This window comes from Stegastes partitus, unplaced genomic scaffold (assembly GCF_000690725.1).
Source record: "Stegastes partitus isolate 25-593 unplaced genomic scaffold, Stegastes_partitus-1.0.2 Scaffold987, whole genome shotgun sequence".
Classification (NCBI taxonomy): Eukaryota; Metazoa; Chordata; class Actinopteri; family Pomacentridae; genus Stegastes; species Stegastes partitus.
The window spans coordinates 227,188-245,866 of record NW_007578718.1 but is presented as its reverse complement, the minus strand read 5'-3'; the positions used below and the strand labels follow the sequence as shown (position 1 = coordinate 245,866).

General features: G+C 42.3%; 1 protein-coding gene across 2 annotated transcripts in view; it reads left to right on the top strand.

Annotated features, from left to right (window-relative positions):
* The first annotated feature begins 5,402 nt into the window (after positions 1 to 5,402).
* Positions 5,403 to 18,679, top strand: part of slc7a2 (solute carrier family 7 member 2) — a 16,447-nt gene continuing 3,170 nt past the window's right edge. The window contains exons 1-11 of one of the 2 annotated variants that reach the window (XM_008294697.1): positions 5,403 to 5,585; positions 6,823 to 7,200; positions 7,295 to 7,450; positions 9,956 to 10,121; positions 10,201 to 10,337; positions 10,412 to 10,634; positions 12,542 to 12,678; positions 15,115 to 15,217; positions 16,565 to 16,776; positions 16,883 to 17,049; positions 18,155 to 18,263. In XM_008294697.1, coding sequence (XP_008292919.1) covers positions 6,831 to 7,200; positions 7,295 to 7,450; positions 9,956 to 10,121; positions 10,201 to 10,337; positions 10,412 to 10,634; positions 12,542 to 12,678; positions 15,115 to 15,217; positions 16,565 to 16,776; positions 16,883 to 17,049; positions 18,155 to 18,263 — 1,780 coding nt within the window. In that variant the 5' untranslated portion in view covers positions 5,403 to 5,585; positions 6,823 to 6,830. Of the gene's footprint in view, positions 5,586 to 6,822; positions 7,201 to 7,294; positions 7,451 to 9,955; positions 10,122 to 10,200; positions 10,338 to 10,411; positions 10,635 to 12,169; positions 12,310 to 12,541; positions 12,679 to 15,114; positions 15,218 to 16,564; positions 16,777 to 16,882; positions 17,050 to 18,154; positions 18,264 to 18,679 lie in introns of both variants that reach the window. The other variant, XM_008294696.1, reaches the window with a different exon arrangement.

The window sequence follows — 18,679 nt, the reverse complement described above, 5'->3', positions numbered from 1 at the left end:
ATTAGTCACATCCACGATTACTCAAAACCATCTCATGGTTACAAAGGAAAAAACAGTGCACTTTTGTGGCAACACAAGACAAAACTTTTCCCTGCGTGCACGTCAACACTACATAGTTTGTGAATGTTTTCACCCTAGAGAGAGTTCTCCAGAAGCTCCATCTTTAGTAACCTAAAACTGTGTTTGCTTGTGAAGTTAATCCTAAAACTCATAGAGAAAGTTGTGCTTTGGATCATACCAGTGTGCATGTTGGTGAGCCAGCTCCAGAGTGCTAATGTGGAACTTTATCACAGCAAACATTTTAAAATATGGCAGCAGGAAGAGCACAGGTGTAATGATGATGCCTGCAAAGCATTTAGGCGAAGTCCTGCTTTGGTGCATGCTACACAGATGTTCCAACATCAGTAATAAAGTCACGCTAACAGGAGAGTGAGGGAGAATAGATTTATTCTGTATTCACTGGAAACTGTTTTCACACTAAAACAAACCACGAAAACCCTTAAGCTGCTCTTTAGCTGTTCTCGGTTCTGTTTACTCCAGTGAAAAATAGAGAATAAAAGAATTCCACAGATTATACTAACAATAACAATGAACATATTTCAGTCCGCTCACTGTTATAAATAATAGACTCCACAGGTTTATACGAGGTTGCTCTTCTTCACAAACCACTGCACAGTGTTTGACAGACCACCTATGATATAAGACGTCAATTTCCTCAGTTTATTTTTTAAATGCTTTGGCTTTGATCATCCTCACAGTCGAAAGCATTTTTTGTTCCATATACACCAAAGATGCACTGAGAAGCTCTGATGAGCTCCTCTTTATTGTCTCATGAGGAAGCTTTTATGTTTTTCTTCTCCTTCTGACTGTGATAAGTTCCCTTTAAATACGTGCTGCGAGTCATGAGGTCAGTTTTTTTGGTTTTGTCTTTCGTCATTATGTCGTGCTTTTCACTTGTTGTTGTATCTCAAGAGGTTTATCTAGATAAATAACACGTTTACCAAGAAATTCCAGTTTGTATACGAGGACTTTTTATTACTATAAATCAGTAAAAAAGAGACTTAGGTTTGACATACTGTCTTTTTCCAAATTTACACCTCATTGACCTTATAACTGTACCAAATGTCCACATTACACGATTAAAGCTGTTATCTTTTGTGTAAAATAAAGAATGTTATCTACATATGTCATTTTCAGGATACAGTATTCTACATTCTGCCTGTGATTATAAAATTATCTGGAGTTTGCCTAAGTGATTGTGGCACTGCTAAACAGAGCGTGAAGCTATTTTGAGAAGCTGCCCAGTGCAAACACAGATGGGCCCCCGTATGATTTAAAGCTGGACGTATACACAATTTATCTGCACGCCCACGCCGACCCGTTTTAGTTTATCAAGTTCCTCTGACGTATTCACGGTTTCGGCAACTCATCCCCGATTTCACAATGTGCTCTTTTGTGCTGTTTTATCTTCCCGCAGCATTCTGCACACGAGCGAGCCGAGCAGCCATCTGTTGCAGGTCGGTGGCCAGAAACAAAACAATAAAAGTAGTTAGTTAAACTAAGCAGAACTGATTTGTGACTTACTGACTCCTGCACGTCCTCTTCTGCTGCGTCCACGCATGAGGAACTAAAAATAAGCTTTATTGTCCTTTGATCATTAAAATAGAACAGCTCAGCTCTGATAACATGGCACGTATCCTGCTTCTGCGATCACATTATGTCCACTTTTAAGAAAACCCAGGCTTCATGACTAAACTAATATTTGTTTATTGCTGATATCTGTTTTATCGCTGGCACAGAAGTAAATGTTAAACTTATAAAATCCCCTGCGAGGATCATCCAGATTTACTGTAACTCTTATCAGTGTGGAATTAATTTTTGGAAGCCGGCGCATCCTGAGGGACTTGGAGTGAATTCAGGCCACAAGATACTTGAGCATCACAGATCGTATTTAAAGGAATCTGCTGTGTAGAAAAAAAATTATGTGACAGTATGAAGAATACTTTATATTTCTCTGAGAATAAATGTATTTCACCATGCAGTTTCTTTCTTTCTTGAGTCTAGTTGGAGCTCATGTTGCAGTAAGACATAATTTTATGTTAAAATGGACTATTTTGATATTTTAGAATACACATGTGCAATAAAGGGCTGCAAGATGGTGCAGTTGGTTATCACTGTTGCCTCGCAGCAAGAAGGTCACCGGTTCGCGTCCCAGTGGGGGCACCGGAATCTTTCTGCGTGGAGTTTGCATGTTCTCCCCGTGCAGCGTGGGTTCTCTCCGGGTTCTCCGGCTTCCTCCCACACAGTCCAAAAACATGTTGAGGTTAATTGGTGATTCTAAATTGTCTGTAGGTGTGAATGTGAGTGTGCTTGGTTGTCTGTCTCTAAGTGTAGCCCTGTGATAGACTGGTGACCTGTCCAGGGTGTCTCCTGCCTTCACCCTGCGTCGGCTGGGATAGACTCCAGCCCCCCATGACCCTAGTGAGGATTAAGCGATGTATGGACGATGGATGGATGGATGTGCAATAAAGTGCAAAGTGACTGTTGTTTATGGCTGTGTAATAACAATAAGAACATTTTCTTCTTTTTTAAAAATCTTCAAAACAATAGAAAAATAGAAAAAGTCACATCGTAAATAATCAGGAGGTAGAGATTGTGGTGTTTTGGGTTCTGTTCAAAAGGTGCAGCGTTATGAAGGCAAAACTTTTATTCCTTAAAGGGCCTGGAAATCACTTCTGTCAATGAGTTACTCTCATTGCTTTGTGTGGTGTTTGGTGATTGGTTGTTGTAATTTGTTGTGAACATAGAACAATTTCTTCTTAATAAATGACTGTTTAAACTCTTTCTTTCTTTCTTTCTTTCTTTCTTTCTTTCTTTCTTTCTTTCTTTCTTTCTTTCTTTCTTTCTTTCTTACTGTACTCTCACACTGACCCAGATATAGACAGGAAATCACTTTTAGCAGAGCCTGAGGTGATTGTCCTCGAGAGCAGTTTTCGCAGATGATCCTTCATCCTCCTAACTAATAAAAAGAGTATTAAGTGAAACTGGACACAGGTAATGTCTCCAGGCTTCAGTCTCTAGACTCTTCTCGAAATGTAATATGAAGAGGCTTAGTGTCACTGTACTAAACTCGTCCTCGAATCCACGACTAATGCTGGCCTCCTAAACAAATCTGTAACCTACATTTATATTTTCTCTTTACATTTTTCCACTGAGCCACACGAAAGCAGAAGCTGAAGTTGTTTCAGGTTTGCATATTCAATCTGGTCGATGGGATCTGACATGTTAAACCTTTATATGAACAGACTTCATGTTGATTATAGTTTTTCATGTATTAATAGTTCAGAAGCACTTGTTGTCCATGTTGATGTTTTCCTCTATTTTCAGCCTGCTGTTTTGTCTGTGCAGTGAACTTTGGCATGTTCACGTAAACCTGTTATATATTTTTTCCCCCAAAATGAGGTCTCAGCGATGCTCATGTTCCAAACCTGGACATCACTCTCTCTGCTGTCCGCCTTATCAGTAACTGTTCACTCACACATTTCCTAGTGACACCAGTGTTAACTGGAGCGAGCAGTCCCGGTGTCTGCAAGACAAACACCACTCAACCTGTTGACCATATCCACGTTTTTGAAGCTAGGTCACTCAGCCATTGGAGGGCAAATGCATTCAATTGGCTTCACACAATTAGCGCATGTCAACAATGAGACACAGCGAGCCAGGGACTCCTGTCCAAGCTTTCCATGGTTACAGCGCATGTGAAGAAACTTAATGCCCATTCCAAAGAGGAAGGAGGGTGTTATGATATTGTTAGAACCAAGTCAAAAAGTGTGTATTTACAAGGCGACAAAAGTTGGGATTTTCAACTCAAATATAAAATCCTTTACGGTTTTAGAGACGTGGAGAGTGACGAAAAAAAAACATCAGTAAAGGTCAAACCTTCATCGACAACTGCTTAAGAAAGATCCTCAAGATGCACTGGTTGGGATCAGTAGCAATGATCTATGACAGAAAACACAACAGTTACCAGTGCTGGATTACGAAAACCAGTGACAAACACCACCAGACAAGTCCTGATGTGGAACCCTTAAGGAAAGAGAAGAAGAGTCAAGTAGCACCTGGCGAAAGGATCTACAGACATCATGAGGTTTGGGTACACTTGAACCCAAGAAAGCCCAAGACTGGGTTTTCGAGAGTTCCCTTGTCAGTCCTTGACACCCAAGAAGGAGGAGCATAAGAAACAAAAGTGCATGAAAAAAAGTGCTATATGAAAAATGGCTTCACTGCAGCACCAAATAGTGTTTGGTCCTTGATGTAACTTAGTTGGATGGAGGAGATCTCACCGCCAGCATTAACAGTTGTGTCTCCAGTCATCCCACCACTTAAGAAAGCTTTCCCATCAGTATGCAGGTCAGATAATCGGCCCCTGCAGCCAGGGTTTTGTGGGCAACCGTCCATGATATTCGGCTGCTTGGCTGGATGGACAAACTCAGAGAGAGCTGGCTGTTGTCATGCCGTCGAGTCTCGGGTCTGTGGGTTGGACGGTGTTTCTGAGGGCCAGCTGCCACCTTCCCACTGAGGTCTTAAGCTGGTTTGAGCTGGTCTTGGCAGAAATACTCTCAACCTCAGTTGTAATTCTCAGGTCGTGTTTGATGGAAAAATGCTCGTTTTGGGTTTTTTTTTTCCCCTCTCCAAGAGCTCCAGCTTGTAACTGGAGTTGCTGTGGAGATGCCAAGCCTTTTTGATGGCGTACCACAGTGAGCTGTGTTATTGATTTTATTATGTTCATGGGTCCAATAGCTCAGGGTACATTGAGCAATACCTGTCTTCCATTAGGAGGACTTACACCCCCCCTACCCCACCCTCTCCCACGCACTATCCACCCTTCATTGACCAATCAGCACCCATGCTTTTAGCAGCGCTCCTGTGGGCTGCACTGGGTAAACAGTGTCTGGCTCAGTGTTTGTCATTGAAAGTTGCCTAACCATTTATCAGTAGTCAGTAAGCATCTGGACAGCTGGGATCTATTTAGCACGAGTGTGCATTAGAAATGACAATTCCTACCAAATAGATTCATGCAGTTTTCTCTCTGTCTCCTGCTGATTGATCCCAGGAGGAAAACGAATGGTGCAATCTTGTCTCCACCAAGTCTTGCTCCCCCCCAAAAAAAAACCACAAGCATGGAGGTAAAATACCCCCCCAGCCTAGTTCCCTTGGGTTTCCTCCTCCCCTCTTGCCTCCCCTGCTCCAGGGACGTCACTCCCCTGGCTGTGGCGGGACTGGAGACTGAGTCTAGGGGCAAGGCAAGGGCAGATCCTATGAAGAAACTCTGGGGACAGAGGGGAGGAGTAAAATTGCTGCTCTGCACAGTTTACGAGCCAGCAGAGTGAATTAGCGTTCAGCACACTGGCAGAGTTCTGAGGCTGCAGTTCATCGAAACAGTACATGTTATTTGACTTTTACCTGTGCTGCTGCAGCTGATCTGCCGGAGCTCCCTGCAGAGCTGGAAGAAGAGAACTTTAGCAGCTTTTTTTTTTCTGTTGTCTGAACTTGGACCCTTCATTTCCAAACAGTGTCACTCTAAGGTATGTGCATGTATTTAATGAAACTCAAGGAGTGTGAAACATTTAATCATGTGGTTGTGCATATATTTCGAATTACTACTTTACAGTTTAGCTGTGAGGATTTGTGTAAAGCTGAGGTCACACAGGGTCTGCAGAGAGATTTCAACATGTTGAGCTGAAAATATGCCCCACATGTTGCACAAGTTGTCAGTGCACGATGTGAGACGCACATGGCAAGTTCTCTGACAGACTAAATTACTACAATTTGTGTCTCCCTTTTTTGCAAAACAGAAGTTTTCCTTGCCAAAACTTGGCAGTTTCAGTCCACTGTATTTATGGACATGCGGTAATACAGCCCACATTGTAATGCAAATGAGCTGTCACATCCAAAACTCGTTCCTCTTGGTGCAGGAACCCACGCTGCTGCAGAGATCAATGCACATTTGGACGGTCGTCAGTGTTAATTTATGGTTAAGGTAATCAAAGTGTGGTTCTAAGAAGGAGACTAAACTTCAAAGCAAATTACCAACAATTCACTCGGGAGCAGGAATATTTCTTCCTCATTTTCTCATATTGTATTCATGCTAATATTTTCAGTGGCATCTCCCCCTCCGTTTAGATTTACAGGACAATGACAACAAAGAGCAAGTTGCAGTTTTTGTAGTTATGTCCTTTACATGTAATTAGTGCACAGAGCTCCAGGAATGTCTTTACTGTGTCATATTGGTGCATTCATGGTCTCCTGATGAATGCGGCTCTTTGAGCACTTCGATCTGCACCATAACCCCAAACAATAGATTTTAATGGGACTCTTACAGTATGAACTTTACCACGCTACAGCGCTTGGCAGCATTCCTAAAGCGCGCGTCATAGTTTGTAGGGTTAACATCCCCTTTCAGAAGCTTTAACCCCACCTTTTGTTTCATCTTACATGTTACGCAACTGACTTTTCAGCATTTTTCAGGAGCTCAAAATGCAAAGCGAGTGGAGCTCAATCTAACTGCACTGATTGACAGCTTTAGTTTCACAACTGTAGCTCCTTGAATGGTAAGATAGTGTAAATATTGATCCTAAAATAAAAACTATTAGAGGTGATTTTATAGCACAGTGGCTTTGGGAGATTTCTTACTTATGTGTCCTCGTACTGCATGCACACTGCACCTGTACATTCACATTCATCCCTTCAAATGACCCACTCATACCCCGGAGCATGTGAGGCATTTTTAATCCTTTCTTCTCCCGTTCCTTCTGTCAACAGGTGTCAGCATGCTGGAGCAGGTTCTGTCATTCGGCCGCTCCCTGGTGCGCAGGAAAGTGGTCGACCTGAACAATCTGGAAGACTCCAAGCTCTGCCGCTGCCTGGGAACCGTCGACCTCATTGCCCTCGGGGTGGGCAGCACTCTGGGCGCCGGCGTCTACGTCCTGGCTGGAGAGGTGGCCAAGGGAGACTCTGGCCCCAGCATTGTCATCTCCTTCCTAATCGCCGCCTTGGCCTCCGTCATGGCCGGCCTGTGCTATGCAGAGTTTGGCGCTCGCGTCCCCAAAACTGGCTCCGCTTACCTTTACAGCTATGTGACTGTAGGTGAGGTCTGGGCCTTCATCACCGGTTGGAACCTGATCCTCTCTTATGTGATCGGTGAGTTCGTGGCAATCTTTGAATCGCAGTTTATTTTACAGAGGATGGATAAGTGAACAGCCCTCGTTGATGGTTGTTCTTCGTTCTCTCGCAGGTACCTCCTCAGTTGCCAGAGCGTGGAGTGGCACATTTGATGAGATGATAGGAGGACACATTGAGATATTCTGCAAAACCTACTTCAGCATGAACTCCCCTGGTTTGGCTCAGTACCCCGACTTCTTTGCTGTCTGCCTGATTCTGCTGCTTTCTGGTAAGGTAGCAAATAAGGTCGGAAAATCTTAGAAATGAAGGAGTTGTGTTGATACAGAGGTAGCAAAGAATTGGAATTAGAGTGGGTACATCGTGTTTTAAACAGCAGATGACTTAAAATGAAGAACCACTGCTGGCATAATGTAATAACAAGAGAGCAGGACACTGTGTCATCAGTGCAGCAGCTTCTTCTTCTTCAGATTCATGAAAGTGGTGCTTATTGGTTGGCATCTTCACTAACTGGGAGTGCACTCTGTTCGTTTTCTGAGGTCAGGTTCACAACACTGCAGGGTTTCAAACTGGACATATTTTTTTTTACATTCCACCTTCATGACCCTCAGTCTAAAGCAGAACATTTTATCATGTGTTCTGTCTGTTGGCCTGCCAGTGCAGTGATTACATTACATCAGTGTGACTCAGAAAGAATCCACCAGTGTTTGGTTGTTTTTGGGCGGATATCCAGAACGTATACATTATTGTAGACATTTCTATTGGTCTTGGTGCAGATATGCAGATTTTAAACAGTTTACAGTAAAAGGACTCAAACAAACTCTACCTGTCACATATTCAAGTATTTCAATGTCATTAAATTTGGTGTCTTTGAAGACAGCTGAAAAACTGAAGGAAAAACCGACGTAAAGTGTTTTAGTCGGGTGTTTGGGCAGAACAGCTTTAGCCCTCCTTGGCATTGATTCTCCAAGTGTCTGGATCACGACTGGATGGATGGATGAACCCTTCTTCCAAAAGATATTCCTTCATTTGCTATTTTAAAGATGTTGGGGATGTTTACACTGCCACCTTTACATCGCCAACTTGCTGGCAAAATGTCCCCAATAGAATAACTTTTAATTTGTCACCGATCCTGTAGGATGAACATAACTTTGGATAACTTTGTCCTCCTACTCCTCGACTTTTCCTCTAGTGCAGTCTTAGGTTTCAACATTCTAGTTGCCTGAGTTATGGCCAAATATATTTAACAACTTGGACTTTACTTTAACATGTTATTCACTGGACTTAATGTCTTTAATCGCTAAAATAAATAAATAAATAAAATCAATGAAAGCAATAAATATGTATTAGTATACTAGGGTACACTATGACAGTGGCCATGGTAAACTACATGCCTGCTTTGTTAGCACTGTAATTATTAGCATGTTAGCATGCCAATATTAGCATTCTGTTCAAATGCAGAGGTCGAATCAATGAAATCAATAAACTATGTGTTAACGTGCAAATATACACTATGACGATGAGCATGGCAAGCAACAGACCTGCTTTGCATCAGCAAAACTAAGCACTGTCAATATTAGCATGTTAGCGTGCTGACGTTAGCATTCCGCTCAAAGTACAGCTGCGTTTAAACACAACATTACAGAGTCGCTAACATGACTGCTCCTCGTTCATGTGTGAGCTGCTGAATCGTAATTCATTGAACGCATTTTTAAAATTAGCAACATGCTCAACTGTAAAAAAATAAATAAAAAATATGCAGCTAGTGTCAGCTGAACTTCTGGAACACCTACAAAGGATCAGATTTTGGGGTTAAAGTATAGATCTGCAGTATTTATGTATGGATTTATTTTTTTAAAATAAGGCAAGAATTCCATACCAACCTTCAAATCATAATTTACTAAATGAACATCAGGCTGAGTTAAAGGAGACTTGAAACTAGTGATTGAGGCCATAAATGCATGAGTATTTGCTAAGGTAGTAAATCAAGTGAGAAGTTTGGTAATTTTCTCATAGACTTCTATACAATTTGGCTTCTTTTGCAACCAGAGGAGTCGCCCCCTGCTGACCGCTAGAAAGAATGCAGGTTTAAGGATGTCTCAAGTTATTCTCGTCGGTTAATCATAGCAACTGGACTTGCTTGAGTTCTTTGAAGACGTTCCACCTCTCATCCAAGAGGCTTCATCAGTTCTGGCTGACTAGTCGGGAGTTGCAGATACTTATATCCCTAAGGGGCCATTAACATATAAGTAGATGAAGATATAAGGATCTGGAACTCCCAACTAGTCAGTCAGAACTGATGAAGCCTCTTGAATGAGAGGGGAAATGTCTTCAAGAACCCCAAGCAAGTCCAGTTGCTACGATTAACCTACGAGAAAAACCATGACCTGGATGACTGAGAATCTTCACAGACACCATGTCTCAAGTTGGCTTTACTTTCTAGACCTGGAGCCCTCATCCTTCTTTTATATCCAGTCTATGCTGCTGGATCTGTAAAATGTAGCTCATGATGGTAGATTTTGACGAATCACTGGGCTTTTTATAGATTAAATGAAAAGTATAAATAGCAATAAAGTCAGTGGTGCAATGGGTCAGATGGAGGACGTTTACTTGGGTGGTCAGAGTCTGACTTCTCGGCAAAGCCACAAATGACTGTTGACCTTTGGCTTTGCATGTTTAGTGGAATGATAGACTACGGGGCATTTGGTAATTTGCTAAGGCAGTGCTGACCTTTCAGATCACATGACTAAGCTCTGCTGGGTTTATGTTCATCCAGGACTCCTGTCGTTCGGAGTGAAGGAGTCGGCCTGGGTCAACAAGGTCTTCACCTCGGTCAACGTGCTCGTACTCTTGTTCGTCATCATCTCCGGCTTCGTTAAAGGAGACACTCACAACTGGAAGATCAGTGAAGAATCCCTTGTAAATTTCACCATAGTTAAAAGGTAATTTATTCATTTTTTTATCTAAAGAGCCAGTATTACTGTTGGTCTAGGTTATAAAACGGCAGCATGCATGTTTCAGGAACTTGTCAGCGACCGCCAATGTGAGCAGCGATTATGGAGTTGGAGGATTCATGCCTTACGGATTCAGTGGAACCTTAGCCGGAGCTGCCACCTGCTTTTACGCGTTTGTTGGATTTGACTGCATTGCGACAACAGGTGGGTGATCAATAGGTTGTGACTTACCTTCATCAAAGCTCAGTATGATAACAACATGCACTTGTGTGCGACAGGTGAGGAGGTGAAGAACCCTCAGAGGGCCATACCCATCGGCATCGTGGTGTCGCTGACCGTGTGCTTCCTGGCGTACTTTGGCGTGTCGGCGGCGCTCACCCTGATGATGCCCTACTACCTGCTGGATGAGAAGAGCCCTCTGCCCATGGCCTTTGAGTATGTGGGCTGGTCTCCTGCCAAATATGTGGTCGCTGTGGGTTCACTGTGTGCCCTCTCCACCAGGTAACCACTGGATTTGTTTCTCTGAAGTAAACGGAGAGAATATCAATATATGTTTTGGTAAAAAGAAGAAATTGAGACAGAACATGCCTGAATTTAATGCTATGCTATCATATATTTAGTATAAATTGGTGGTAACAGTAAGATTTGGTCAAAAGTTTGACCATAAATCTCTGTTCTGTCTTGTTTTGGATTGATTCCTGTTGCTTTGGTGGGCTTTAATATTTAATATTGTGTGTGTTAAGACACCTGCATGCCTTTGTGATGTTTATAATTAACCGTCTGAACTCCAAGAAGTTTCTTGGCATTTTTTTGCTCTTGTTCCATTTTTCCTCATTTTGAGCTCATTTTTCACTGCAATAGAAAATCCTGCAACTCCATGGAAACAGAACAACCATGGCTACAAGTAGAGACAATTAACGTGTTGCCAATAGGGGAAAACATGGTCCTTGTACATACTATAGATATTTATCTACATTTTTACAACCTCTAGGTGTTTCTTTAGTCAACTCTTCAAAGATATTTCACCATGCAGAATGTATCTTCCAACACCTTGCTCCTCTGTATCCCGTTTGCTGCGTTTATTTTATTGAAGAAGTATACTTTATTTTCTCTTTAGTCTCTCTTGTTGCCTTTCTGCTCTGTGTAGACACAACCTGCAGTTCACCCGAGAAGTATTCAAATTTTTGTCATGTGACTTTTGTTTGAGTCAGTCGTGTAGAATTTTTTTGTTTTTTTACAGGATCCACATCAAGAATAAAGTAATTCTGATGGAATACCACAATTTTAAGCTTAGATTTGGTTTATTTGACTGCAGAAGGACAAGGACTGTTTGAAGAAAAGAAGAAATGGTGTCATTTTTATTTATTTATTTTTTATTTTTTTAAGGCAACAACGTCCTTCAAACCAGCCAAAAACTTTCGGGGTTCGGATGGTTAATGTGATTCTATACACAGTATCGATGAGCAAATTTTGGAGTGTCTCAAAAAGATATTGGTGTGACTTCATTCTGTCTTTCTTCCCTGACGGTCAGTTCCAAATCAGTATTCTATCAAGAAACCCTGGATGTCGTCCATCAGTTCATCTCATGATCTACGTTCTAGTACATTTGATCAGATGGGACTCTAAGCAATGAAGTTTTGTTTAAGCTGGAGGCTACAGTTGGCATTTATCCTGTTACTGTGTGGACTGACTCCAACTATTATGCAACACATCCAGTTGTGAAACTGCTTTAATGCACTTTTTTTTCGCCTGAGGTGGACTCACTTGTGGAAAGTAATGAAATGATAATGTCAGACAAGAAAACTTCACTAATAAGGCATCCATGGTGTGCAATGTTCCTCTAGTCAGGGTTTCATTCATTTAAGTTGATGTAAATGAATGGAGGATGAAACTGATGATACGACCGACAGGAAAGAAAGACACTCGTTGATCGTAATCAAACTGTGAAGATGTGAATGTCGGTGTGTGATTTTGTGTCCGGGTTGTGGGCGCTTTACTAACGTGTTGGTCTTGCATGTCTCTGCTGTCTCATGCAGTCTGCTGGGCTCCATTTTCCCTATGCCTCGTGTAATCTATGCTATGGCAGAGGATGGGGTGCTTTTCAAAGCCTTAGCCCGAATCAATCCTAAGACGAAGACCCCACTTATTGCCACTATGAGCTCCGGTGTAGTTGCAGGTGAGAGCCGGGGAGCATCCGAGTGACTCAGCTAATCTTTCTCCACCAAATCAATTGTGAAAGACGCAGTTGAGTTGATGTAAAAAAACAAATTAACCTCTGTCTGGAATTGGCTTGAAATTATCAAGTTCTGCAAGAGTTTTGTCCTCTGTTGTTCTTTCACAGTTGTGCAGGTGTCATGTTTTCTCTCCCAGAATGCCCTCAACTTAACCATGAACCCTCTTCTCCCTAGCCTGTTGGGCTCCATGTTCCCTCTGCCGCGCATTCTCTTTGCCATGGCACGAGATGGCATTCTGTTCAAATTTATGTCCAAAGTGAGTAAGCGCCAGTCGCCCGTGGCTGCCACCATGGCGGCAGGTACCACAGCGGGTAAGCTCCCGGACCAGGACTCGTCTATCGTGGGGTTGTAATGTGGACTTGTTTGTATCCGTTTGTGGTGGCGACTGCATGATAATGACTTGGTGATGGTGTTTCCAAAAGCATGCGATGAAACCATTACACTCATTAATGAGGATGTTCAAGGATACCGTCATGTTTTAGATGTTATCTACATTCAGCACATTGGCCCTTTAACCGGCCTCAGTACCTTTCACTTATCCAATGCTCTCTCTTTTATGATTAGGAAAGTACCTAAAGTAAGTACAAGTACCATTCACACATATTCACGCCACTTTCAGGATGAATTGTTGTAACTTTGGGGATCCTCTGACCTTTCATCGTTGTCCTAATACATGTAAAACGTTCATTAGCCTCAGCTGTACTTGGTGTTTATTGGTAAGTAGCAAATGTTCAACATGCTAAACTTAAGAGGGTACACATAGTAAATGTTACTCTAACCATTAGCATGTTAGCATCGTCCCTGTGAGCATGTCAATGTAGTATGCTAATGTCAGCTCAAAGCACAGCTGGGCCAATATACAGAACCGCCGTGGTTTCAAAGTCCTGGTCTTGTTTTGGATGCATTGCCGCAGAAGATGTAGTCAGATCTTACATTAAAGTAGAAGTACCACAATGTAGGAATACTGATGCAGGTGAAAGTCATGCACACGATGCACTGGCATCAATATGTATTCAAAATACATTTAACTCTCTGAACTCCAAGCAGTTTCAAGGCGTTTTTTGCTCCTGCCCCATTTTTACTCATTTTTCATCCTCTGTGCACCACTTATTTTATTGATCTGGTATGTTTTATTATTTTCCTCTAAGTTTCTCTTGACATCTCCTTCCTGCTCGGCACAAACACAGCCTGCAGTTCAGCCAAATAGTTAACATTTCTGTCAAGTAACTGTTGGTTGATGCTGCAGTTGCACTGAGGAGCGCAGATTTATTCTTTTGTTCTTTTATAGGATCTGTTGCAAGCAGTACATGTTGACAGATTTCTATGATTTTGAAAAATTATCACAATTTTACGTTTATTTTGGGTTATTTTTTCCTGATGGAACAGCACATTACACATAATACACTGATAAGACTGCAAGATATTTTTTACAGTTTGTAGCTCTGATAAATTGTGTAATTTTGCCAACTTGAAACCTGTCGTGGGTTTTTGGGTTCATAGGGCTGAAGTGCCAAAAAAGGAAAGCCTTCATGAAGCAGAATAGTATACTTCAGAATAATGTACATTATTGGATTATAACTGCATGTGCATCCAAGTGTATGACTTTAATTCTGAAGCTGGTAAAGGTCATTGAACTAGTTTGTATAGTTTACCTGCTGGGTAAAATTTCCCCATTCAAGTTTTAAAAAAGTTGTGTCTTTACCAGTAATATTACATCATCATTTGTTTGTTGAATATATTTAGTATTTATTATTATTAGTATTAATTATTAAAGTAACCTAAATTCTTAAATAAATGCAGTAGAATAAAAAAAGTGCAACATGTTTCTATGAATTTTTGAGTAAATGTTCTGTTACCTTGCACCACTCTTGCTCTGTTTTTCTGGTAATGTAAGAATTACAGCGTGGGCTACAGTTATGCTTATAATGCATAACCACAGTATTTCTCATAGTGGCCTCGAGCTACTTTTAGCAGAGCAGTTTTCAACACAGTCCTCTTCCATTTTTAGAACCCTTTCTACACTTATATACAACACACACACACACTCACACACACACACACTCTGGAGAACACCATCTAATGTAAGGAGGAAATTCAAACAGCTGGGCCTTTGTTGATGGACGTAGTGCTCATACAGTGTTAGGAATGTCCTGTTCTAAAGCTTTTCTGCTCAGCAGGCTCCAGGTGTACAGTATGTAGTTGCACCACAGTCACTGTACTCAGGTGTTGAGACTTGCAGGGTGAATGACCCGGTGAAGTGGCTGGCAGATGTGATCTCTGGCAGATGTGATCTCTCAGCACACCAGCAGCACCACCACAGGCCGTACACTGAGCACCTGATAGCACCGGGGCAGGGGAGCTTTCTCTGTTATTTTTCTTTGAATATAATGTTGTGAGGGGCGGCGGACATACCACTGCTCCGCGTTTGAACCGTGCTGCTCAGATCCGCTTCATGCCGGAGTCTGGTGCTGAGATACGAGTCGGAGAGCTGAGAGGGGCTCCGCAGTGCATCTCACATCAGATGACACTTGGTATGGAGGTGATCACAGCTGTCGGGAACAGTTTTTTTTTCTTTTGCTTCACTGTGAAAACGTGTCTGCATGAACTTTGATTTGCATTTGTTGGATGGTGCATTTCTGATTGCAATACAATTAATGTTGTGAAACTGAATGTGGGTGAAATGTGCTTGTGACTGCTCCTATTCCTCATGAATACAGTGTTAACTGTATTTTCTTTGCTCACTGCAGCCATCATGGCTTTCCTGTTTGACCTTAAAGCCCTGGTTGACATGATGTCCATTGGAACCCTGCTGGCCTATTCACTGGTTGCCGTGTGCGTGCTGATTCTCAGGTGGGTACATTTATATATAAACCCCCAGAAAATATAACTTGTGAAATGCTGTGAAAGAGCTTCCCGAGCAGCTTTTCCAAGCTATTTCCCACAGGCACGATTACCCTGTTTGTTATTGCATCACACCGGTGATGTAAGAGCTGTGAATGCTCCCATTGTATGAGCCTTAAGTGGCTGCCTCAGTAAATGAAGGTGTTTACTCAAGTTTCTGTACTCGCTAAACCCTGGAGCCGCTGCACACCTCTGTTCCTCACACTCATCACCGCAGCCTCAATAAATACAGACTCGATGTTCTTTCCCTGGATTCGGACCTCACTTTGTTTTGTAAAGTAAAACCTCAAACTATTTCACAAGCCGGGCGGTTTGGCAGAGGATAGACTGTTTGCGGACGTGCTGTACATCGTGATACTTTTTATCTATAGCGCCAAACAATATCTGAAAACACTGAACACAGCCTTAGAGCACAGCAGTGTGACTCTCAGGGCTTTAACCTCTCACACTCCTCCTCTATTTAAAGGTAAAAACACCTAAAAGAAGCACAGATCCAAAGGAAATTGGCTGTACATGCATGAATGAGGTCTTGCCAGGCAGTAAAAATGGAAGATTTTGATCTATTTCAAATCTTAAATTTACACAGTGTGCCATTTGTAATTCTGTAAATGCTACTAGATCCCACTTGGAGCAGCTGTTGCAACTTTGGAAAAAGGGTATTTAAGTTGCTCTCGTGCAAAGTAACTAAGAAATAAGATAAAACTGATGCTGTTTTTGTAAAGGCAAGGGTCAGTGTTTTATGCATTTGCAAGCCCCAAGAGAGGAAGGCGAGCCGACCACAAACTCAAACATCCTCAGGTCATTTATGGAGTTAAACTTTACTAAAGCTCAGATTTTTACGCCTCCGTCTTAAAACACACGTCCAAATGTATCTGGCTGTAATTTCTTAGCCACTAAATGCATTAATGAGGTCTTGACAGGAAAAAAAAAATCCCTCAAAGTTTCTTGTGAAAGTGGAAGTGACACAGAAACACAACAGTGAGCGCTTGGTCTGTAAAAAATGGAAGATTTTTGTCAATCTGAAATGTTCAAAGTGATCTTTTACACTGTGAACCATTTGTAATTCTGTAACTTACACCACTAACATGCTGCAACTTGTGCTTAGGCTGCAATCATGTAAATTAACTAAGAAATAGGAGAAAACTGATGCTGTTTTTACAAAAACAAAGGTCCGTGTTTCATGCAATTTGAAGCCCAGAGGAGGGAAGATGAGCGGCCCATGAATGCAAACATCCTCAGGCCATTTATGGAGTCAAACCTCAGTCAAACCCAGATTTTGGTGCTTCTGTCCTCCAGGTACCAGCCAGACGGAGCTCTGGAGCGACAGCCAAGTAAAGGCGAGAGGGATTACCTGTCGTCTGAGGAGGGCGAGTCAGACTTGACGGAGTCGGAGTCCCACCTCAACATGCTGAAGGGCGGCAGCTCCACCCTGCAGACCGTCCTGCATCCTCCCGTCGCTCCTTCTGAGCATTCGTCCAGCGTGGTCAACATGTCCATCGGCGTGCTGGGTAGGCTGGCCGGGTTGACCTCCTTTACCTGCTGCTCTGTCTCAATCATCAGCCTTTATTGTTTGCTTATGTGGCACAATTAAATGTGTGCGTTCTCCCACCACAGTGCTGGTGGTGTGTGCGGTCAGCTACCTCACCACGTACCACATCTACGCCATCATTGGCCTGGAAGTGTGGATCCTGGCGTCGCTGACCGTCTGCCTCCTCATCTTCAGCGGCTGCGTTTTCATGGTCTGCAGGCAGCCTCAGACGAGCAAGAAGGTCTCTTTCATGGTACGTAGCAGCTCCGTCAGATCTGTGGTTTAAAGCTGCAGTAGGCAGAAATCAGGAAAAACCATCAAAAACACCCAAATTGGAAAACATACAGTCTCATCCTGCAGCTAAGCTTCACCCAGGATATTTAAACCCCAACCTCCTGAGGGAAACTCCTCCATCTGATGCTCCGCTTCCACACAGTTCAAGTTCATAATCCTGTATAATATGCTCCATCGTGTTCTATGCAAGGAAATGCAGGTCTTTACGTATGGATAGAAACTTCAGTGCAGTTTTTACTGTCCAGTTTTACTGATTATGCTCATAGAGCTCCACCACAACAAAAACAGCACCAATGATGCATGATTACAAAAAACAAAGTGCTATAGTCTTGTCTGGTGTGTGGCCAGTTTTTAAAAATATTTTGTTCCATCTCTTCCAGCCCTTCTCTTTTCTAAAGCACAGCCCTCATATGAATTAATTGGCCACAACTTTTTTCTTAGAAACTCTCAACATTTTAAACCAAGTTAAAAAATCTATGGGCCTTCCTGATATGTCATTATGCGCACCATTAGCAGGCAGCCATCTGTTTAATCCAGGGCTGATGGATGGAGTGTTCTTGGACTGGAGAAAGCAGGGAACATGTTGTCTTGGAGATCTTTATATCAACAATAAGTTTGCCTCTTTCCCTTAGCTACAGACCAAATTCAATCTTCCTCAATCACATCAGACACTTTGTACATGAGTCCATCTCAGAATTTCCCTCCGAGCCAAAAAAACACATTATTAATGAATTCTTGCATAATCACGTGCTCACTGAAGCACAACACTGGCCTAACCCACTGCACCAACAACTACTGCTCTGAGTTTGTTGGTATTTATGTCCTCTGAAGCTCTGTGATTGGCTCAGATCTGGTGTCACAGTGTGGTTCAGTGGGGTCATGCAGTGTGGTTTCCTCTCAGGTCACTTCAGTTACAAAATGCTCAACAGCTGCAATCTTTTCCCAGTGAAGCCTAAAACTAAAACACTGCCTACTCCAGCTTTAACACAGAGTCCTGCCTGATAAAACAGTGTTCATCCACCATGTTAAAAATGATCGTCTTGGTGTGTTTGTTGCTTTAACAGGTGCCCCTTCTGCCGTTTCTGCCCATTCTGAGCATATTTGTGAATATTTACCTGATGGTTCAGCTGAGCGGAGACACCTGGATTCGTTTCTCTGTGTGGATGGCTGTTGGTGAGTGAGCCGCTGGTCCAAAGAATACAGAAGACTGTAAATATTTGAAGAAGTCGTCTGACTTTGTGGGGGAATGATAACCTTCTGTACAGTAAATACGAGGCTGGAGCACATTAAGCTACCTTAGCTTAGCATAAGAGTGGACGGACGGAAAACAGGTGTTGTTTTTTTTTATGATTAAACAAAAGAGAAAAACATTTTAATGAGAAAACTAGAAAGGTGCTGAAATGTTCATTTTGTTAGTTGCCTTTGAACAGAGTCAAGTTGTGTGTATGCTAAGCTAAGCTAACTGCTGGTTGAAGCTTTGTATTTAATGGACAGATATGAGAGTCAGTGGAGGAAAGTAACTGAGTACATTTACTCAAGTACTCTAGCTAAGTAAATGAGGTTCTTGTACTATGCTTGAGTATTTTTTT